Raw genomic sequence first — 23,503 nt, 5'->3', positions numbered from 1 at the left:
TTTGAGAACATAGACTTTATTCATTTCATATAAAAATGCAACAATAAACGTTTGCAAACAGGTGCTTCAGCTAATCTTCACAGGGACAAGAGCCGGCTAGCATCGAGGGGGTCAATCAGTTCACATCATTCTGCAAATAAAGACAAATCTGTGCAGTAAAACCACCAGCAGAGGCCGGGCTGAGGCTGGGACAAACCACTGCACCCTTTACACTCCTCCTTCCCTGCCTTGCTCTCTCCCTACATCCCCGACTCCTCCTCACAGTCCTCCTTTTCCCCCCTTTTTCTCCTTCGTGTAGTTTTCCTTTTTTCAATCTTCTTTCTGACCCTTCATGTCCCTGAGCCCTCCTTCTCTGATTGGTTCCAGACGTGCCACTGAGCTCTTCTTGCCGACTCAACATTCCACAGCTGGAGACTGCACACTCTCTCTCTCTCTCTCTCTCTCTCTCTCTCTCTCTCTCTCTCTCTCTCTCTCTCTCTCTCTCTCTCTCACACACACACACACACACACACACTCACACACACACACACACACACACTCACTTCTTCCTCCTCCCTTCCCCCTCTATCTTAGTCCAACTCACAGAGCATAAAAAGCTGTGTTTTTTTCAGACACCAAAAGCCTTGGATTGAAATGGCTCCAAAGCGTTCCTGCAAGCAGAAAGACAGAAATGCACTCAGAGGCAAGAGCTGAGGGGAAAAGAAAAAATGTTTGAGGAGGCAAATGAACTCGGTCATTGCGCAAATGTATGAAACCTTAAAATGACGTAGAAAAAGAACGGAAGGAGGTTTTCTTTTACGGAAATTGTGAATTCACTTTAAAAAAACATTCTTTGGCTCTCATATATACAATGGTGTCATTCACGTGAGGGATGTTTTTCTTTGTGGGGGAACGAGAGGTTCATGTGTTGGCAATTATCCCATAAAAGTAGGAAAGTTTCCAAATATCTTCAGTCGTATTTAAGTCAAAACACATAATGAAACCGGCATCATTACAAAGAGAAATAGTGAAAAATATCCAAGAGATAGCACATACAAAGAAGTGAACCGTACAAATATGAATCAGACAAATATCAAACCCTTTTTCATGGTGCATACAAAGAGAAACACTGCCCTTAAAAAACTGCTGAATCAGCACCAGATGGCGGCGTGAAAAGCCAAAACAAACCAAAGTTTGGAATCACAGGACAGCAACCATGCCTTAAGAAAAACGACTAAAGGCAAGTGGATGAATTAACTCAAGGTAATAGTAGAAAGTGCCAAAATGTACATTGAGCCATGGAAGCTGAAAGTCCGATCACATAGTCAACTTAAAGACCAGCTTTCAGTACTCAGAACTTAGCATTAGTAATGTGCATAATTCTAGTGTACTGCCCTCAGACGGTCACCACTAACGATGCTCCCTGTCACCCTCCACACATTCACATTTGGACTTCTTCCTCCTCTTCTGACAGCTGGTGCTGACGTGTCACATCAGAAAGGAGGTGAGAGGCAGACTCACAAAAAACCACACATGCATCATCAGTAACAGTTTCTACAGCTGCACACATAATGTCAAATCAAGGGGAAGGACATGAATGCAGCAACAACAACAACAAAAACACCTCAAGTTCAGGTAAATACTGTCAAGGCAAAACAGAAAATAAGGAAAAAATGTAAAAAGTGAATTTGGTCCTAAAGAAGACTGTGACTGCGTGTGCAGAGGACACAAGGAGACAAAAGGTTTTAGTTAAGAGTCGATCTGTGACTGTGATTGTACTTTTTTTTGCTTTGTGAGTCTTTCAATCAAAATGGGAACAACAAAGGAAATATACACCAAACAAAACTTGACATTGGCACCCGGGCAGAGAGCGAGGAGTTATTTCATAAAGAAACGATTTATGATGAATTATCCGGCTGTAAAACAAAACTCCCAGGAGATCCATCCTTGGCCTTCATGAACGCTTTTGGGGAAAAGCTGTACATTTGGAAGGATCTGATTTGTCTGGAGAGAATTTGCTAGAACTGTTAAATCTTGGCAAAAGAGGATTGAGAAGGCGGGGATTCAATTTGAAATTAAACATCTGCTGTGCTCTACACAGCCCCTCAGTACTTTAAAATGATTCTTTTTGGTTTCAAAAGAGACAACAAAAACATCAGTCGACAGTCAGCACGTTGAAATCAGCCTCTCCTGTGTCACGTCGGCTCCGGGTGCTACTCTGCCTGCTCGTTCAGCTCCATGTCAGACACCAGGATGTTCTTCTCGACCTGCTCAGCGAGGCTGGAGTTGGTGCGGCTGTAGCGGGCCCCTTCGTAGGACCCCCGGGACCCAACAGTTCGCCGGCGGTACAAGTAGATCACGCCGACGATCAACACCACCAGCACCAGGGCGGACACCATGACAACGATCAGAGTGGGCAGGTGGTCGCTTTCCACTGCTTAGAGGTAGAAGATGGATGAATCAGTATGAATCATTGTGAATAATGTTGGAAGTGAACAGAATAACATGGCAGCAGATACTCATACTCACATGTGACAGCTGACGTTTCAGCAGCTGCAAATGGAAACAGGAACAGTCGCTTTAATATATATCTTTTTAACTTTATCTCTATGGTAGTTTGTATTTCAGTGCGTCTTCAAACGTACAAAGGGTGTAAGGGTTTATGCTTCTGTATCGTATGTGAACCTCTTTCCATTGATTAGCCAATATTGATCTAAGCATCTGATTGTTGTTTGATATGAAACTCAACCACACTGGTTGTGAGAGCGACTTCCTCTCTGCGTACGTAGTGTGTGCTCACCGCGAGGCAGTTTGCAGATGACTCCATGTGTGCGATTTCTGCAGGAGCCCGGCTTCCACAGGCCGCTGTTGCTCTGGATCCAGAAGCAGGAGTTTGGAGACAGAACAGAGAAGGCGACTTCGTGCGCTTCCCAGTTGGTGTACGACATTTCTGTGTCCTCGCTCCACACTAGACCTCTACCTGCAGCAGGAACACATGCACACACACACACACACACACACACACACTCAGAGGAGCTTCAAACACGTTCAAGCAGAACTGTTTCCTTAATTTGCATCTTAAGGAGAGCCAATTCATTATATCATGTTCGGCCTGACATCTCTGTTTTGTCAATATTGGATTAAGTTCTTCCCGTTAGCTTATCAAGCATATTTTGGGGGCATTTCACTCAAATGATGTAATTACACTGCCAGATAATAAAGCAGTTTGAATTCATTAATTCTTCCCAGATAATGCACGTTGCTTTATCACATTTATTTGACAAGATAGCAACAGTCTTAATTAAGTTTCCTCCACTTAATTAATTGGTTCATGATAATCCTATTAAAAACATGATAATCAATCAGGTAAAACTTTCTGAATTATCTGCAAGCAGAGTAATATCATTACCCTACAAGCAGCCTAAAATGAATAAACTTGGATGAATAAACTTCTGAAGGTTAATAAGTTTGCTGCTGGAGAGAGAGAGAGATGTAATGGACTGTCTGATGCAACGTTGCTGGACCTTTCACACTGATGCCCAGCCAAGCTCCATGTGCCTGCTCTGCATAGCTCTGGATGTGTTCCCACACAAATCCGTTCTCTGTCTCGTCCAGGATTGAGAGAAGTTCAGCTCCCACTAGAAGAGAGAAAGAGAAAGAAATACCAAAAGGGAATTAATCATGCAGGGAGATTTAACAATGATGCAGGCAGCTCAGTGAATAACGCCTCTAAATTTAGACGTATTGATGCATTTTGTATATTATGTTAGGCAGCGGAGAAGGGCAGAAGTGTTGCACTTAATTGGCCCTTTGGTATCATGAGCTGTACGGGCAGCACGGCGGGAGACGGTGGAGGTTTGATGAAGCTTCTGAAACTCTTCCCTACCTTTTTTACAGGATGTTCGTGCATCCTGCTGCAGTCTAACACTTTGCAGGTTAAAGGCATAACAGTGGTTTCTGAAAGGCACCCACGCCCAGTCTCCCAGAGAGTGGGGGCACTGGCCGGGGAAGATCCACTCGTGAAGCACAGGCTCATCTGGGCCAGGAGAAAAACAACAGGGATTATTACATTGCAAAATAGTGAGACAGAATACGCTGAAACATTAACGACAGTGGAGAAGTAGTTAATGTCACTATAGAAGAGGAATGAAGGGAAAGAAAACTTTATGCAGGACGTGTGTACACACAACAGCTCTGTGTATGGCATTATGATGATTTGTAATGTGCATTTCTTAACTGGTTATTAATATTCATTGCTGTTACATTACACACACACGTACCACTAATTTGACAGATAGCAGCCTCCAGTTTGGCGTCACAGGGAGTCATAGTCCACTGCCCAGTAGTGGTCATGTGACCGCATCCAGCCATCTGATGCGGCTCCCCATCTTTCCAGTTTGAATACGACACTTCTTCTTCACCCAGCCAGGTGAAGCTCCGTCCCTGAAAACATAAAAATACTCAAAATCACTCAGCCGGGAAAACACTGTTGCACTCGTCTAACTCTATTAATGTAATAAAAAGATACACTGTAAGTTAATAGGCTCACTCCATAATTGTAGAGACCGATCCAGGCCGGCCGGCGCAGGCTGTTAATCAGCAGTGTAAGGTAAGCCTGCTGGTAGGGATCCTTCGCCATGGCCAGGGTCCCATTCAAAGATTCACAGAGGTGCAGCGCGCCGGTCCAGTCCAGACGCTTCTCCACAACCCGGTAAGTCGCTCCGCCCAGCTCAAAAGGCTTTGACAGGGAGGCGGGGAGAAGAGCTGGGGCCGGGGGGAGACCGGAGTCTGAAGGAACGACAAAGTCACACGAGATGATTTCAGTCGACTTCTGTTTGTGGTGCAAAATACATTGTTGTGGTTGTTAATCAATATCACACCTTGTTTCCTTTGACAGATGAAGCCATTACTTTCCATCTCACAGGCTCGGGAGGCCCACATGCCAGTGTTCTTCTGAGGGCTCCCATGAATCATCACCACACAGTTTCCCTGAGAGGTGACAGTGAAACCATGAGAACAGGAAGAGATTGAGGACACGACACGTGTGATAGGTGAGGTGTTGTGAGAGTACCGGGGTCTTGTTGTGGTGTGGTCCGCTGTTGTCCAGTGGCTCTCCAGGAGCCCAGTTGGTGTAGCTGAGTAGGCCCGGCTTGGCCCACTGGAAATGACCTTTAGAGTCTGAAGTCAGACCCACCCAAAGGTCAACACTGGCATTTTGAAGCAGGGTGGTGACGAAGGCTGTGAGGAGGAGAATCGAATGCATCAGTGTGAATGTGTGTGGTGAGACAGTGATACATACACAAACATCTAAAGTACACACTAATTACTAATTAACAGGCAATCCATTCCTATTAAAACTAGAAGTGCACTCAGTGCAGTTGTCTGTCTGCTAGCCGACAACACACCACATCTATGTGATGCTGCTCACACTGACAGATCAAACACACTTACCTACTACCTACTAATCATACCTGAGAGGAAGTAATGTACATTCAAGGAGAGAGGAACATTCATGCCGGCTGTATTCTGCCGTTATTACCTTGCTCCAAATGATTGGACACCACTGCCAGTACACCCGCCTGCGTTTCACATTTCAACTTGGCTGCAGACCATGTGAGGCGGTTTGTCTGATCAAATACTCTGAAACACTACAGAAACACCAGATGTCATTGCACACATTTAAAGAATTAAGATGGCTCATGTTGGGTTGAGTTAGGACAGAAGCAGCAGGTGCATGAAATAAAACAACGGGTGCTTAATGTTTCATTAATCACATGTTATACTTATGTGATGCATCACATCCTGCATCCTTTATATTTATAGTTACTACCGTGTACCAACATATTAAATATATGCTCTCAAATGTAGAGATTTGGTGGATTTTAAAACTACACAATTAATGGATAAAGTTAAAACAAAGTATTTACAAAAACAAAGATTAGAACAAACGCAAAACAAAGAAGTATAAGAGTGAAAGGAGTATGAACTCCTGTGTGTTCTAGCTCTACCTTGTGTTGATAGGAAGACCATCCATCAGGGCAGCCTGCAGGTGGGTGGGGGGTTGATGGAGTTGGAGGAATAGTACCTGTGACATTCACTCTCTTACAGATGTACGGCAGGTCAGAGTGGCACTTCTGATCAGCCCAATCAGCTGTTAGGGAGGGAAGAATACGAGCTCATGTATGTGTATTTTACTTAGTCTCTTGAGGTCTCTTATTCCGGCTGTTCTCACCTTTGTTGGCGACCATGTGGACACATCTGCGGTCACGGCTGACTGGAAGCGGCCTCCCGAGGGCCCAGGACACATAATTGAGCACCGAGTGGTCAGACCAGCGGAAACGGCCATCGTTATCGAAGGTGTGAAGCCCCAGCCACCAGTTGTCACCCTCGGCCTTCACCATCTGAACGTGAGAGAGGAACTGTGAAAAGGCATGTCGAGTCCTCGCAGACCTTAAAGGCTGCCATGCAGATTATAGACACAATAATTACACAGATCACTAACAGGTTGGTGCCTGTCAGGTATTTCTCAGGGTTTTCCCTCATGAAGATAGATTGCCTGCTAAACCACTGGTCATTAATTGCATTTTTGGATTATGTGGACTAATGAGTAAAAGGTTTTTTTTGATAAAGTGTGCAGTGCCTTGCTTAAAGTGTTGGCCAGGAAAGCTTCTTCCTCAGCTGAGTGAACCGAGGCCAGCGAGGAATCAAACCAAGAGCAAATCCTCTGGGCCTGGTCCCAAGTGCTGCGGTGGTCAAAAAATTTATATTCAGCCTCCTGGAAGCCAATCCACTCTGGGGAAGTGGTGCCTGACAGACGAGGGATGAGAGAAGGGAAACAGTCACGGGACATAATGGGAAGGTTTGGACATAAGTGCAGTACACTGAGAGAAGTTCAAAGCTGAGAGAATGAGACTGACCTTCAGAGACGTCTGGCTCCTTCTCAACACTACCTGAAAACACACACACAAGATAAAAGTGTATTCATGACACACATAATGTGACAGACACAAAGTGCAATGATTAAAAAAAAGGGAAGTCTTGAGAGACACAGAGAGAGAAGCTGTCAGGGGTTTTCTAAAGATGAATAGAAAATGTGAAACATGGAATATAATACAAAAAACATTCATTCTGAAGTTATAATATGTAACTTCTTTTAGATCTTGGTCGTTTTAACTGTATATTTTAACTGGATGAAGGACTTATCAGAGAAACAAGCTCAGCCACCATCAGCGGATATTTTGCAATGTGTAGCGTGAAGCTGCTTTTGAGAGGAGGAGACTGAACCTAAATCAAAATGACATAATGTGCATTTAAAGATGGTGCTAATGTACTGAGACAGTACAGGACTTTCTAAAGAAGCCCGAAGAAAAGGTCCAGTGTTGTTGTACCTCTGGGGATCTTGCAGATCCAGTCTAACTCAGAGTCACAGTGCATGGCCAGCCAGGTCATAGTGCCCAAGTCTGCTGCAGCACATTGCCGGACGTTGTAGTAGTAGCGGCCGAAGTTCTGGTACGTGAACTGAGACACAAAGAGTAAACAGATTAAGCTTCAAACTTTATGTTACACAGTTAGGTTTCACCTTGTCTTTACTCACAGCCAGTCCATCACTCCACTTCCAGCTGCCGTTGTCCATTGGGTTTCTGCGATTCAATCCAATCCAAAACCAGTGCTGCTCATCCTCTGACTCCCTGTGGACCACATCATCATCATCATCATCAACATTGTTATCATCGTATCACATCACATGTCATCTGCTCAGAGGTGCACGCCCACCCAAAGATCTCATGGAGGACCTGCAGAACAAAGTGCTCCTCCTCAGGGATGCTGATGCTCAGCAGGTTGGCTCCGTGTGTCCGGCAGGTTAGATGAGCCTGCAGCCAGCTCAGCTTCTTCTCCAGCTGGGAGGAATGAAACACCTGCACACAGGAGATAAAGGTGTAATTATAGTCAAATTAAAATAGTGGTGTAAGACCATTAGTGTTAGCCGTAGTGTTACTTCCACTCCTGTGTCCACCATCTGACAGTAGAAACGTGGTGCTTGTAACTTCAGCCTCTAACGATTTAAATAATAACTGTGTCATTTCTGTGCTATATTTGATTTAGGTGTAGTTTGTGCATGGCTGTTAATTATTGATGCATTATAAAGATGTGGATTCAAAAAAGGTAATTAACTATTTAAATATTAGCCGAGGCCATTTAAGTCCAAAGTGTGACTGAAATGAAAAGCCAGCAGCGCACTGATGGTGTGAAACTGTGCAACATCTTCTGTGTGCACCTTGTAACAGTAGCGCAGGTTGCTGTTGCTCTTCCAGCCGCTGGGACAGGAGCCGCTGAGGCTCGGGGTGGGCTGAGGGACGGGCAGCTCGGGGCTCAGAGACGCATCCTGGTTCTGACGGCAGATGAATTTCGCCTTCGATGACGCACACTCCCTCACCTCCCACAGACCTGTTGCGAAGCCCATTGCCATGGAAACGCAGCCGCCGTGAACGTTGACTGAAATAGATACAGGGTGAAATGTAGGTGAGTGCAAAGAAAGAGGCTACACTGATGAAACGTGTGGAAATAGAGGAGAAAAAAATGTGACTGCATATTTGTTAGAAGACAATTATGAGCGTCACACACACACACACACACACACACACACACACACACACACACACACTCTCAAAACTAGTGCAACATTTCCTGTAAACCAGGTTTGTGGCTATTTTATAACACACACGCCCCTACACAGTGCACATGACAACAGCGTGTGATATAGAGATACATAAAGATTAAACACAGGGATGAAAAATACATGATATGATACAATCACAGGCTTTGGAGCTTTAAAGAGAAGCGGTGCTGGGGTCGAAGCGTAATGCATTTTTCAAGCATTCTGACCTGACGGAGATCAAAGTAGGATCGAGATGTTGTCTTTATTAAACTTTGGTGGCACGTAGTAAGCGTGCAGGCGTTACCTTTTTCTTCACAGAGCTCCTTTAACCAGCACAGTCTAACGCAACACAGTGCAGCTATAATCTGTGCAGAGTTCAGACAGTTCATATCTGTGTTCATATCACAACTCGTCTCCAAGTCTGGTTTAGAAGTTCTGGTGACTCCAGTGTTCCCCCGTGTGCTGCCTCATTCTTCTGGTGCTGCGATGACTATTTGTTTGTATTTATTTGTGAATAATCAGTTTGCAATTTTCTCAACAAACTTGTCCAATTGTGAAACATTCAATCTAAATCAGAACATTCCCCCGCTGGCTGCTTTTGACTGCTGCGGATCATTTTTGCAGATTGTCAGCTAATCAAAGCTGCTTTACAGCCAAATCAGGATATCACGATGGAGTTCTTGTATCTTGGCAAAAACATAAAAGACCGGGGACCAATCCAGTTTCTTCTTTGTAGATTAAATCCAGAATTGGCTCTGGTTTAGAACGGACCTTATGTTGAATATCTCCAGCTACAGAAGTGAACTCATCACAGCACATTTAAAGAGATGAAGAATCAGTGGGTGGATGGATGGAGAGAGAGAGAGGGATGGATGGAGAGAGAGAGGGATGGAGAGAGAGAGAGAGGGATGGAGAGAGAGAGAGAGGGATGGATGGATGGAGAGAGAGAGAGGGATGGAGAGAGAGAGAGAGAGAGAGAGAGAGAGAGAGAGAGGGATGGATGGAGAGAGAGAGGGATGGAGAGAGAGAGAGAGGGATGGATGGAGAGAGAGAGAGGGATGGAGAGAGAGAGAGAGGGATGGATGGATGGAGAGAGAGAGAGGGATGGAGAGAGAGAGAGGGATGGAGAGAGAGAGAGAGGGATGGATGGATGGAGAGAGAGAGAGGGATGGAGAGAGAGAGAGATAGATGTACTTCATTGATCCCAAATTGGGAAATTCTTATGTTACAGCAGCAGCAGATTATCTGCCATTGCACAGGAGTAAACAATACACAGAAATGATATACATTTCTCTAAGTGAGTGACCGACCTGGCTGGTCGCGATTCCAGTTGGTGTAGGACACTTCATCCCCGCTCAGCCAGTGGAAAGAGCCGGGGTTGCCCTGGTCATGGAGGCCGATCCAGAAGGAATCACCAGAGCGACCTAACACCAGGCTGTTGGCGAAGGCCTGCTCAAACCTGTACAGATTCACAGGAACATTTAGAAAGGCAGCACCGACTGTGTGTGTGTGTGTGTGTGTGTGTGTGTGTGTGTGTGTGTGTGTATGTGTGTGTATGTGTTACTGTTCGCACCGATTGGTAATGGTAACAAGGGTGGCTCCTTGGTCCTCACAGGACTTACTGGCCTCTTCAAAGGAAGACAGATCTTCTCCCACCCAGTAACAAGCTGGACTGTGCCATTTCCAGCCCTGAGAGAAGAAGGGAGGAGAGGAGAGGACATTAGCAGGATATGGAACATGTAATAAAGGTTGTGCAGCACTTTAAATGAACTCTATAATAAATGTAGATGTGGATGTGCATCAACATACACATGGATGCAGATTGTGGGATACTGTCTGAGTCACAGCAACATTGGTGCTTTGTAAATGATGGAATGCAAGATTTCAAGTGAGTCAGACAATTAAATTGATTAAGGCAATTTATAGGCCAACAATAAATTGGAGCAGTTAAAGGAAAAAGGAGAATCAACGAAACACAGAGCATGTTGAGGGGGAGGGAGCATTGTGAAAGACTTGTGTTTAAACAAGGAAGCACAGAAACAAACGTAAAGTACACTTACTTGAGTACATTTACTTAGTTACTTTCCACCGCTGCCAACAACATATCCTCCTTTGCAGAGATAAAAAGAGGTGGTGTCTCTCAGAAACTCTTAACAGTCAAAACAGAAGAGTTCCACTTATACCAGTGAACTGTATCCCAACAGCAGAATTAAGGAAGCGCAGGTCTAGGCATGCAGAAATAACTTTTCCCTTGCCTGGAGTCCTCCTCGCTGAGCACTACTGTAGCTGTGGACGTGTACAGATGCAGAGCGCAGCCAACACGCAGAAGGTCACAAGGGGTGACATGTTGCAGGAGAGTGATGGTGAGAGACAGCTCGTATACAGTTTTGTGTGAATAAGCCCGACCTCAGGCTTTTTTTTTTGCACAACCACGTTTGGCATCCAGACAAAAACCTCAAAGATTACGGCTGCTGGAGAGGGTTGATGTGTTGGAACGCACGTCTCCTTAACTCTCATTCCTCTCCCTGTCTTACAATCTCAACATCAGTGTTGAACGATAGCAAGTTCCCAATAACGTGACAGTGTTGAGACATATTTCAAATACAATCATACTAGTATGTAGTAATGTTATGAAACACCATGTGTCCATTATCCACTTTTGGTATCTCCCTCATAAACAACCACAGAAGCTGAATCATCCAAATATTATAGTCAAGCATTTGAAAACAAGCAATACATTCAGCTTTTTCTTGGAGGGCCTGACCTATGCAGCAAAACAGCAAAACAGCAAAACAGCAAAACAGCAAAACAGCGCTGTCTTTTTCAATAAGAATATTGATTTTAGTCGCTTTGAGATACACTTTTGTTGTTACTCTAGAATTTATTATTTGATATAATGCCAACCTTGAAAGACATCTAGTGCACTAAGTCAGGGACTTTGTCTTTAAACAGTTAATCTAATCACAAACAATGAATTAAACAAAAAGAGCTCACGTTTTTAGTTATTGTAGGGGCCCCCTGGTGACTGAGGGGCCCTTAGCAGCTGCTGACGCCCCGGGCCGCCGCTGCATTATCCTCATAATAAAATCCCTATCTTTGGACGCAGAAATGTAACACTAGTGTAATGAGTGACTGCTCCCGTCAGTAAGTAAAATGACAGCATTACAGTGATGGACGTCTTTGAGCCCAGCGCTGGATGGAGGATATGGTTTGGGGGATCCTGTGGCGTGATGCTGCTGAAGCGGTCAGCGGGCTTTTCTGTCATTGTTGTTTCACATGTTTTGCGTGAAGTGATCGCATCTGCTCGATACAAACCGAACCGCCACAGGGCCCCGCAGTCACATCACCACCCGTGATGCCTCGCTCCCCAGGGAGAGGCGTAAAGATTCATTACACCAACAATCCGTACGAAGATCTTTGTTGAATGTAACAGCTGAGAAACAGCACGGCTCTCAACGTCAGATCATTTACGTCATAAATCAACGCAAACACACACAAACACACACACTTTGTTTTCTTCGTGCACTGTGATTATCACCTATGTCACACATTATTGGAATAAACTGTCAAAAGTCAGGTATGAGAGGCTTAAAGTCTCATATGGAGAGAATTATGGAGTGGGAAATCAAAGACAGATGTACATAGATTCTCCAGATGGGATTCAGTTTGCCCACAAGTAGTGGGCGTAGTAGTGCATTTCTGTTGTATGTACTGACCATACTTGTTGAATGAAGATACAAATGACAATTTTAATACCTTAAAAATACAATGTATTTAGTTTTTTGGGCCACGGAAGTACAGTATGTCTTAAGCCAACGAAAGAGTGTGTGTGTCCAGTTCAGTTTGTGCGTGCTCATAGTCTTAAGGGAGTGATTTATATTACAGTTACAGACTGGAGGCTGACTTGCGGACCAGTGGACGGGTGGACGGGTGAGGGGTGAAGGAGAGTTCTGGAAAAAGAGGTCAGAGGTGAAGGAACGGCTGAAATACTTCAATAATAGTTATGTTCCCGGCCACACTACAGCCTGTCAGCAGCTGGAATAAGAGCCCAGACATGCTGCAGGAGATCTAAATAGAGTCTTTGGGGAGGAAAGCTGAGAGACATAGGGAAGACAAAAACACAAACAAAAAGTGTATCCAGTCCAGAACTGGAAAACAAAACCAGTTATCTAAAGCAGTGATTCTCAAATGGGGTACTAGTACCCCTAGGGGTTATTTGGAGTACTGCATGGGGGTACAAGAGAATTATTAAATGTAATAAAGAAATATCTGATCAGTTCAGTTCTGTCTTTCTGTTATTGCATGTTTTGGTTTGCCATGAATTTAGAGATGGATTCTAAACATTTGCAATGTAGCATGTAAAGTTGTTGTTTAGTGAATCAGACACTGATGCGCTACTGAGGGGCTACTTGGCTGAAAACATATTTTAAAGGGGGGTACATTATTAAAACAGCACAAGGAGAGTATGCAGCATTGAATGCAAAGAGAGAAAAAGAGTAATACTTGTTTGCAGTCTCGGTGCCGCGGCTTCCCTTCACTCTTTGTTCCCGGTTTCTTACAGATGGAGGCCAGAGTCAGATTACAGGGGCTGTCATCCCAGCGGCCCTCCTGCACATGTAAGCAAGACACAAACAGAAAGAGAGAACGCAGCTGTTAAATATATACAAACGGAGGAGATTCGCTGACAGTGAGAGTCCATTACTTTGAGGTGATTAAGGGCCCAGACTTTGGGGGTCAGTGTGAGGTTGAAGGGGGTTCACTCACAGCTCCCCAGATGGAGACGCAATCTTCTAGGGTGTTGCGGAAGTTGTTGGGTTCAAAGGGGTGCCAGTAGGTGAAGATGACGGGCGTGTGGTCAGTCCATTGGAAGTCCATTTGCATATTAGTGTCATGGAGCCCTATCCAAAGCTGGTCGATGTCTGACAGAGGCAGAGGTGGAAGAAGTATTCAGAAGTTAAGTGACAAAATACTCTGTTACAGCAAATACAACTCCTGCATTCAAGAAGTTACTCACACGTACACAAGTATTAGCAATAGCATTGATGTATTAAAGTGGAGTAAAAAGTACTTCAAAATTGTATTGCACTTGAGTACATTTACTTAGTTACTTTCTACCACTGGACAGAGAGAAGAGATCAGATCACATGAGAAAGACCTTCAGGTTCGGACGACAGTAAGGGGACGCAGGGAGAGTTATAAACAGGATTAGAGTTACAACTGTGAGCATTATATGAAACTGACAAACTTTTCCATGAGGTTCAGTTATTGCATTGGAGCAGTTCCATGACCTAAAAATGTAATTCCTCAATTCTTGGGCTGTTTTTCAGCTCAGGGAAAAGAGTGAGCTGCCTACTTTCCACTACATTTGAGCTTGCTCTGGACATACAATGTAGCAAAACAACTGGAAAATACAATTTAAACGTTCATATTTGTACTTATTTTAACAGGAATATATCCAAATCTATCAGAAAGCATTCAGATGTCACGCTGAAGAAAGCATAGAGGAAACATTGGTGCATTGTACGCCCCTGTGTTTAAAAGAGAAACTGAAGAAGAGAGTTTAAAGAGCGTTCGGATAGATTTGAGTGTGTGAACTCTTTACGAACTTCAACATTAGTGTATTCCTAGTGGGTATCCTGTGGAACAGAGATTAAATCCTGTGGAACAGAGATTAAACTCTGATTTTAGAGAATTGCGGCTCCCAATAGCAATGCAGTTCAGAGGAAAAGGTATAGTATTTAAAAAAGGACAAATCACCTTTCTTCAGGTTGCGTATGATGAACTCTAGCTCAGGTAGGGTGTGGACGCTGACCAGGTTGGCCTCCATCCTCTGACAGGTTTTCTGAGCTGTATCCCAGTCAATCTTGTCTGAAGTCAGCTTGTAGCAGCCAGCCTGGAAGGCCTGCCAGCCCACATCACAATCATACTTCTCATCATCTGCCCACGAGTCTGTGGGAGCAAACATATAAGACCCATCAAACTGTGGACTGGTGCTGCATTTCACCGTCATGGACTAATTGTAATGTCAGTGCACCGACCCGTAGTGAAGGGGTCCAGGGTGGCGTTGGGCCTCTTCTTACACACATACTGGCAGAGCGACAGAACAATCGCGGTTTTGCCAACGACCCGATGACTCAGTTCTTATGACAGCGCAGTTCTCCTCATCAGCATGGTTTGGCTGGTCTGGAGGGGAAAGAAACTCTTTAAATCATCACTAAAGCCAAGGTACTCTTGTTCAAGGCACCTAACCCCCCAAACACTCCAGTGCTCGACAGTAACTGCACGTGCACTGGAAGGCCAGCACGAGTGTATTTGAACTCGGAGCAACGTGTTGCTAAAAATGATCAAACGTGCTCATTCAGCATTCTGTGGGAAATAGATGTTTAAAAAAAGACCACAGACGCTTTGAGCTTCAAAAAAAAAGGCCAGAAAAGGTTGAGTTGTTTTTACAGTCTAACCTGACTCCCAGTTGAGATATTTGAGTGGTGAAGAGTCGGCCCATTGCCAGCCGCCATTGATGTCCAGGTCATTGAGGCCGATCCACAAAGCTGCACTGTAGCCCGTCAGTAAACCTAAAACCATAGGGAAAAAAACACTTTTTCAAATGTTATGAAATATAACAAGAACAAAAAGAAAATCCGGTTTTCTCTGAGTACTTTAGTGAGGGAGGATTTTAACGGTCAACACTGTGTTAGGTTGATGACATCATTCTTATGTAATAAGGGCCTAATAGTGGCAACAGGGTCACAACATCCCAAACATCAATTATTCCTGTTGGGAGAGGGAATGTGAGTCAATCTTATGCTGCACAGCAAATTGCATTGCCCTAAATGGCCTTTTAATATTTGAGATTGATAGACATGATATGCAGCTTCCTTGTAAATACAGTATGGTTATCGCTGATAATAGAAATGTATTAGGAAATCAAGTAACTACAACACGAGTGGACGTCTCCGTACACATGTGCACATTGACTTTACCGTTGATGTATGTCTGCTCATGCAGCTTGGTGATGCTGAGCAAATCTGCATCCTGCTGCTGGCAACTGATCCGAGCCTCGCTCCATGACAGCGTAGCCTGAAAGTTAAACTGGTAACAGCTGTCTGTCAGCGGGTCAGTATCCCAGAAAGTCTCACAGCCACTGCCTGACAGTGAGGGAAGGAGATGAGACGTGTGTTAGGACGAGGGAGAGAAGCAGGAGGTAATAACAGTTAAGTAAACAGTTGGGGTGAGGGGAAAATGTGGTGAAGCTCGCTGAGTTTCTCCAGCGATAACTCACTCTTTACAGGACAGAAGCCCCAACGCTCGTCTTTGCCGTAGTCGTGGGTGGTGGCACACCACAGGTGATTGTCCTCACGCCCGATACTGGTGCAGTTGTGGAACCACTGGCCGTCGTACAGGAAGGGTAGATAGCAGGGCCGGCCGTGAGAGTTCCCCTGGATTGTGTAGATCTCTGGGGAGCAAAGACAGGAGAGACTTTGAATCCCTGCAGGACAGACAGGCCGTGCTTGTGTTGCCTAAAGTTATGCCTGTGAACTCTGCTGAACTGAAATACCGTATCTGTTTTCCCAGGGGTTTGTACAATCAAACACACGGTGAAACACACGTGCGACAACATTGCAAACAGGATGATGTTGAAGTCAAAACAGTAAGGTTAGATGGTGATCAGCAGAAGGAAGAGTAAACAAACAGAAATGTGCAGGTTAACAGGAAAATGTTCAGATCAGATCTGAATGTTTATATTCCAAAGCAATGTCTTTAACAGATCGCCAGGCTAGTTCAACGTATACACTATATCCGTATCTATGTTTCTACAGTTTGACAAAAAACCCTGGTCTCTAGATTCCACAAGTAAAGTACGGTGTGAAGAGAAGTGCAACAGCAGCAGAGCGAGGGAGAGGCTGGATCTGCAGTGTTACCAGGACAAGTTAGGCCAATGGAAAGTAGGGCAGACATGTTAAACTTCCCTCTCTGCTCAGCCGCTGGCTGGCTGCAGCAGAGTTGCTCCTACGCTGACTAATGTGTGAGGCATTCCTCTCCAGCAGCGAGTCGACTTTACAAAGAAACTTGTGAAGATCGGCGATTGAAAGTTGAACATGTCTATGCGCCCAATTCCCTCGCCACAACTAAGATAACGAGACTGAGAAGAGGAAGGATCAAGAAGGAAGTAAAGGGAGATTTTCTGCTTTTACGTTTATGGCAGATCTGGTTTTAATTGCAGTCCGGCATGTTAACTGTCGTCTCACTGAGCCTCGACATTTGATATCGGTAAGGATGGTACTGACAGCGGAAATTAGGCTTAGCAGTGAACCACCATGGTTAGATTTAATCTGGACTGAAAACTATATATAAATACAAATGTAGTTGAGGGCAAGGACAACTGTGTGTTTACTGTGAGTTTACAAACACCAGCAATGTTTTCCTTGGCTTTGTGACTGGCAGCCAGCCACTTGTCCTCAAAGATGCCCTAAAAGCAAAATGTTGCTATATCCATTTGATCCGATACAGCTGTGGCACTCACAACAGTAAGTCTCTCTGGCACTGAGGGAAACATACAGCGCAGGAGCAGCTCGCCGGCTCACTGCATCACTACAGCTGGGACATGAGGGACTTCGCCGCATTTAATGGAGAACGATTTGCAGATTCCTCGGATGGGTGCACTGCTTGTGATCTCATTTGTTATTAGGGTTATAACGCATCATGGCTAAGCACATCTGATGTAGTTTGATTACAAGCTGCTCACCACGATATGTTTTAGAGCACAAGTCCTGCACACCACCATGCAGTGTCCATTTGATCTTTGAAATGGGGGCCGTTGAGGAGGAGTTCCAAAGCGAGGGTGAGGGAAGGTAGTTGTTGAGGTTGTCCAACACCTGGCCACAGTTCCAGGTCCAGCGTATCCTGGGGGGCTCGCGGTCACACGTGTACACGCCCAGAGGAGACCTGTCCGATCTGGAGGTGACGTTACCGGTGGTCACGCCCAGGCACAGCGAGGAGCCCAGGTTGAACAGGCGACCCCGGGTCACCCACTTCCATCGCTGGTTGTCTTCCTCGCAGGATGTTGACAAGACGAGGGAGTGATCCCGCACCCCCAGGCACCCCTGAGCGCCCTCATGGAAGAATGCGAACTCATCAGAGTCCAGCGGCGCTGTGCAGAGAGAGGGAAACAATGGCATCAGTCGATAACGCTAATGAAAACAGGATTCTGTGTCGCCAGCTAATGTGACAAGAGAACAGGTCAGCGGCCGGATCAATATCTCCATTAATAGATGCAGTGATGGGTTAGAAGGAGTTTACGTTATGGCCTCTGTGCTATGTTCAATCCTGTGTACACATGATATGAAAGAGCGCTCAGCAGGAAGTAATTACAAAACATGTCATGCAATAAACTGTGAACGGTGGTTGCACGTGTTTTTAATGCAAGGTCCCCTCATTCTCCAGGATTGACCTGGAATCGCCTCGCACCTCGCTCGCTACATGTTGTGGTGTCTGTTTATGTATGGTGTGACTGTGGGGAGCGCAGCAGCCGGTGGGTTTGAGGGATAGATATATATATATAAAAGGTCTTTATCATAAGAATCTGTACATTTGACCTAAATAACTGAATGTTTTCACAGGTCTCAGTTTGATTGAATTGATGAAACTGTGATGATCCTCTGGGGAGAAAAGGCCGTTTTCACTCTGCTGTACACTGACGCCATTATTCACATTACTCCAGTGTGACTCTCTGAGGAGCTCTGGCTGCCTGCAAGGTGTTAACTTAGAGTTTTGCAGTGTTCTCATATACAAATACACTAAAAATAAAAAAGTGTTGAACTTAACACATTCAGAGTGGGGGCTGGACGCCAGCCTCAGTGACTTCAGGAACAAAACCCAACACCCTTTCTCAGAAATATATGTGGTTTTCCTTCACTCCTTTTATTCACAGGATTTAGAGATCGGTAACCAAGAGGCCAGGATTGTGAAAACGTGTGGTTGTGAGTCAGTTGGGAGAAAGAAAGACAAATCAGGGAGTGTTGGAGTGATTCTAAACGAAGGTGCTGCTAAAAAAAGAGATTTAAAGAAAAATATCCCCAGAATTCACATAAACCCTTTCTCTCAGACGTGAGATTCAGAGGTGAAAAAAGTGAGACCCTCAGCATTCCTACTCGGCGGGCTCCTGTGAGAGGCCAGGAAGTGGGGAAGGTGGGAAAAGATCACTGGGCATTTGGTAGAAAAACACAACTCTCCTGTGTGGATACTTCGCTGTGCTCAGTCTGCAGAAACCCCTCTAATCTCAAACACTCCAAACCTCCTGTGCTGCTTTTATAGACACAGAGACAATAGAGTCTCATCAAGAGCCTCCGTAAAACGCCCTGTAATCTGGAGGAGACGGTGGACACGCCTCTCTTCATGCTCACAGCCTCTGCGGTTTAGTTTCTCAGAAGCAGTGTTAGCTCATTTGGTCGGTTGCAAACACAGTCACCGAGCGCTACAGCGTGAGGTAGAAAGTGCTCTGTACGGTGTAATCAGACATAATCACCATCTATCTTACAGTAACACCCGGCTGTTAGGCTTCTTCACTGACACTTCATTGTTTTATCCATGAAAGATTCAAATCAGCAAAATAAATCTTCTCAGGGAGGTCAAACTCACATGCAGAACTTCTCAGTTGCTTTTGGTTTTTGCTTATTGTTCCATGAAGCTGGTATTCGAGTCACTCCTAATAATGCAACATAATCCAGCGCAGGATCAAACGTTAGAACAAGAAGAAGAAAAAGCCTGTGGAAAGTCCCTGTGTGGTGTATCCATTGAGAGAGGAAGTGTTAGAACACAAACACAACCCTGTCACATCCTAAACGGCTGATTATTTCCTTGATGAATTGATGAATTAATCGTTTGGTCCGTTCAACAATCCCAAACTCATACTGTAGGTACTTAGTTTACTCTCATATGAGACAAAGACAAACAGCAAATGATAGAATCGGTGCTTCGATTATCAAAATAGTTCATTTTCTGCCGATTGACCGATGGCTTCAGCTCTAAAGTTGTTCCAAATGTTTTTATTTTAAGCCCTGGGGATAGTTTATAGACCGTCCTCTGTGACAGACGTGTCCTCAGCTCTCTGCTGTTATTCATCTGTACTCTGTAATTACAGTGGGAGCACAACAGACAATAAAATGTTGATGTACTATAATCTTAGCTGAGGATTTAGTTACACTTGTCACTGCAAGTAAAAAAAAAAACCCTTACAGATACTCGAATAGCCGGAGTTAGACAATGCCAATGAATCGGTCGTAGGACATTCCCACAATGGGACTTGAAGCTGTTTTTACAATTAGACCACAGTGTCGGCTCTGACGGTGCCTGTGGGAACCAGCCGAGTAAAAATCAGCATTACACGGAGAGTTGAATTCACTTCAGTGTGTGAACATAAGCTCAGTATAAATATGTGCCTATATGAAAAGTTCCAGGCAAAAGCTTTTGAACCACCAAGACAACCTGAAGCTGCACTTTCAGACAGCAAGAAGCAAATTCAAAAGGGTTTTTTAATTCCAGTCTGGAGGGGGGGACACAACTGGATGTTTGATGTGAGAAAAACTCCCGGGCAATCAGAGTGAGTGCAGAATTCCAGATTAACTTTAAGCCATTGAGCCCTGTGAAAGCTAAGCCACAACAGCTCTCCTGCTGTGATCTCATCCTCTTCTTTGCCCTGTCACCTCTTTTCGCAACGCTGAAGACAGTTTCCTGCTGAAGAGAGAGGATGAAACTCACAGCCAAGGACACGCGCCAGGAGGTGCACATATTCCCAGAACCTCCACCTCCACAATACGGTCATCTGTTGGACCGGCTTTGAGGACAGCAAACGTGGGCGATGGATCAACAGCAAGTCTCGGCATGAGACATTATGAGTTCAACAAACTTCTCCATGTCACATTGTTTGGTGGAGTGAGACTTATTGCTGTTGCCAGATAATTAAAACTAAGTGGCCTACTTTTTTTCCATTCCTTTATTTTTATTAAACTTGTATCTAAAGATCTAAACTGACGTTCGAGCGGGGCTTTTCCCGTAACCTCTCTTTATTTTGACAGATGTCTGAGATTAAAAAAACAGGGCTTTAACTGTCCAGTGTGATATAATGACAAGCAACAAATAGGCAGGAAATTCCAGCCTGCTGTGTTTGTTTCTTTGGTGTTTTATGGTGGTCTGGCCCTTGAAGAAATCCAAACTGTGGATAGGTTTAACCTCATCCAAGAGCCTTGGGAGAGGAGAGGAAGAGAGGTGCTGTTGGCATCCCGCAGCCACGCTCACACAACATCTAGGAAAGAGCGTATCAAGTTCACCAAAGTGAGAATAAGTGCAAACTTTCCATCCTTCCCACACTTATGCACGGTGTAATGGGGAAAATGACTTACAGTTTAGCTTTAACTGTTAAATCCCTGTTAGACACGAGCTATACACAAAATGCAGCTACATGAGAGATGAAATGAATGTTGATGGGTGTTTTGTGTGAGATCAGGAACGACTGTGCTCCAAAGCTCGGCACCAGAGAACACCGCAGAGCTGAAGCTCCACGGATGATGAATGGGGAAACTTATTTTGAAATCCAACACCACGTTAGTGTGAACTTTTCATGCCCAAATAAACTCGGTTGTATTGCAGTTCTGCCAGACACAGATGAGGGAAATAATATTTCCTTTAAATCATGATCATCACTGTCACTCTAATCCTTTCCTCCATTGAGATCAACAAAGAATGGGGAAAAGATGTATGACGTTGCACGACATGAGGAGCTGTTCAACTCTGGTGGCTAAGAATTGTAAAAACATTTCACATAACAAATCCTGAGAGACAACATTTTCATCAAATAAATCAACAATGATTGTTTCCCCTCTCAGATCCTCGTGCAGCTCATCCAGTTGGTCCCAAAGTAATTGAAAAATGATTGTAAACTTTGGCAACAGGGGAATTTGATGGCAGATGGGCGCAAGTCATTTTAAAACTAAGCAACTGAGCATCGTCAAAAAGAACAGCAGATTATTTTGGATGTGTGTCGAGCAGTAGCTGATATTATATATATAGAGAAATATATATAGAGTGTAAAAAGTGGGAGTGTAAAGCAATCTCAGAATCTTAATCTAACGTGATATCTTTAAACGTCTTGTTTTGTTAGTCCAAAATAGATATTCAGTTTCATGTGACAGGGGAAAGCAGGAAATCTCCATATTAGAGGCTGAAAACTGAAAGATTACTTAAAAGATCGATCAAAATAGTTGCCGATTACTTATCCGTCAATCGAGGAATCAATGCAGCTCATCGAGTGTCGCTTGATGACGCCAGAAAATTCAATGTGGTAACTTTAAACTCTCTTTTTGTAATATCAACGTGATTAAATGAAGTCTTAAATCCTGCATGCAACCCCTTTTTACATCTCACCTCATCATCCTATCAAGTCACTGACACTAGTGAAGTAAAACTCTGATTTTCCAGTTGACAAGCAAAAAACACTGGAAAAAATATGATGTGATCAAAAGAAATCCAATGTTCATTGGAAGACATTGTGTAGGTGGCTTCACCCTCCACACATCCCATAACATGTAATGGTCTAGTAGCTGTTTAGGGTCGGACTGAATGTGTTAATTGCAGCCTGTAACAGGATGTAAAGGTCACATCTGCCCGCGGGGGTGCCAAATGAAGCGTCACCTCACGTCAGCTTTACAGTGTAGCCTTAAAAAACAAAAACACCATCCGGCACAAACATAGAACAACACAAGGGAAAAGTGCGATGCTTAAAGAAACGGAGTGCATAAATAGAAATCACAATAAAGACGGCCAAATAAGCCAGCAGCCCCTTCCCTCCCCCCGTTTTTCTCCACATCTGGTTCCACTCACTGCTCGGACTTTTGGTTCGTGGCATACCGACGCACCACATTCACATTACGCAGACATTATCTTTCACTCTCAGCTTTCTGATGCGTTTTGTGACTGGAGCTCGTTATCAACACAAAAGCATGCACAACAGTTCACACGTCGGCTCGGTTCTTCGACTTTTACATCAATGAAATGAAGCCAAAGTTGATCTTCCTCTTACCCGTGACGCTCCTCTTCAGTTCCAGACTAAAGATCAATAAATATAAAGTGCATTTGTAAAATGTAAGTTGCCGATTTGTCCATGTTCTCCTTGATTCCTTGTTTCGGTGACGGTCGTTGCCTTGCATGCTCACAACTACCACACACACACACACACACACACACACGCACGCACGCACGCACACGCACGCACGCACACGCTGCAAAAAAAATAACCCAGGAAAAAAAAGCGAAGCCGGAGCAACTGCCCCAGTGTCTCACTCCGAGGACGGGGGATGCAGAGTTGGTGGAGAGTTTGACCGCTAGAGCTCCGTCTGCCTCTCAGTCAGATGAGAGTGAAATGAATGGAACAGCGTCAACAACGCGCTGTGTGTGTGTGTGTGTGTGGTTCCCAACATGAGGTCCGAGGACCTCCAGGCGCCTTAGAGGACCCCCAATAGCAGCCAAGTAGAGGACTGGTGACAAAGAACTCAAATGAATCCCGTAAAAAGTATTTTAATCTGAGGTTATGAAATAATACAAATGAAAAGATATTCTTAAATCATGGAAAAGTACAGTTAAATAAACAACGATACAAATATAAAACCTGAGGCTGATGTTTTAAACGTATCAGAGCTTCCTATATCCCTCCTATACATACTCATTGTTTTAATTTATCGTTTTATTTGCATATTTTATTTACACAGACGTGTCTTTTTGCCCCCATACTAACACTCCTCTCTCCCCCCCCCCCCCCCCCCCCCCCCCCCTGGGAAAAGCGTATGACACGGTGCAGTGTGTGTCAGACCTCAGAATCAG

The 23,503-nt window shown here is 44.5% G+C and overlaps 1 protein-coding gene across 1 annotated transcript; it reads right to left on the bottom strand.

The window, feature by feature from the left end:
* mrc2 (mannose receptor, C-type 2) lies at positions 1 to 23,024 on the bottom strand. The gene is given in 30 exon segments (XM_029437585.1): positions 1 to 2,413; positions 2,509 to 2,532; positions 2,780 to 2,959; positions 3,504 to 3,617; positions 3,866 to 4,015; positions 4,260 to 4,422; positions 4,529 to 4,767; positions 4,860 to 4,968; positions 5,051 to 5,217; positions 5,519 to 5,627; positions 5,988 to 6,130; positions 6,212 to 6,380; positions 6,620 to 6,786; positions 6,897 to 6,929; positions 7,368 to 7,497; positions 7,574 to 7,667; positions 7,753 to 7,895; positions 8,255 to 8,472; positions 9,946 to 10,094; positions 10,209 to 10,324; positions 13,139 to 13,243; positions 13,400 to 13,554; positions 14,393 to 14,584; positions 14,674 to 14,722; positions 14,724 to 14,818; positions 15,094 to 15,207; positions 15,616 to 15,780; positions 15,915 to 16,088; positions 17,379 to 17,783; positions 22,707 to 23,024. Coding segments are annotated over 30 exon segments (4,419 nt in total). The 5' UTR covers positions 22,834 to 23,024; the 3' UTR covers positions 1 to 2,192.
* Between the last annotated feature and the right edge of the window lie 479 nt (positions 23,025 to 23,503).

The sequence above is a fragment of the Cottoperca gobio genome, chromosome 8, assembly GCF_900634415.1.
Source record: "Cottoperca gobio chromosome 8, fCotGob3.1, whole genome shotgun sequence".
NCBI lineage: Eukaryota > Metazoa > Chordata > Actinopteri > Perciformes > Bovichtidae > Cottoperca > Cottoperca gobio.
Note: the sequence above shows the minus strand (reverse complement) of the source record. Positions and strands in the feature narration are given on the sequence as shown.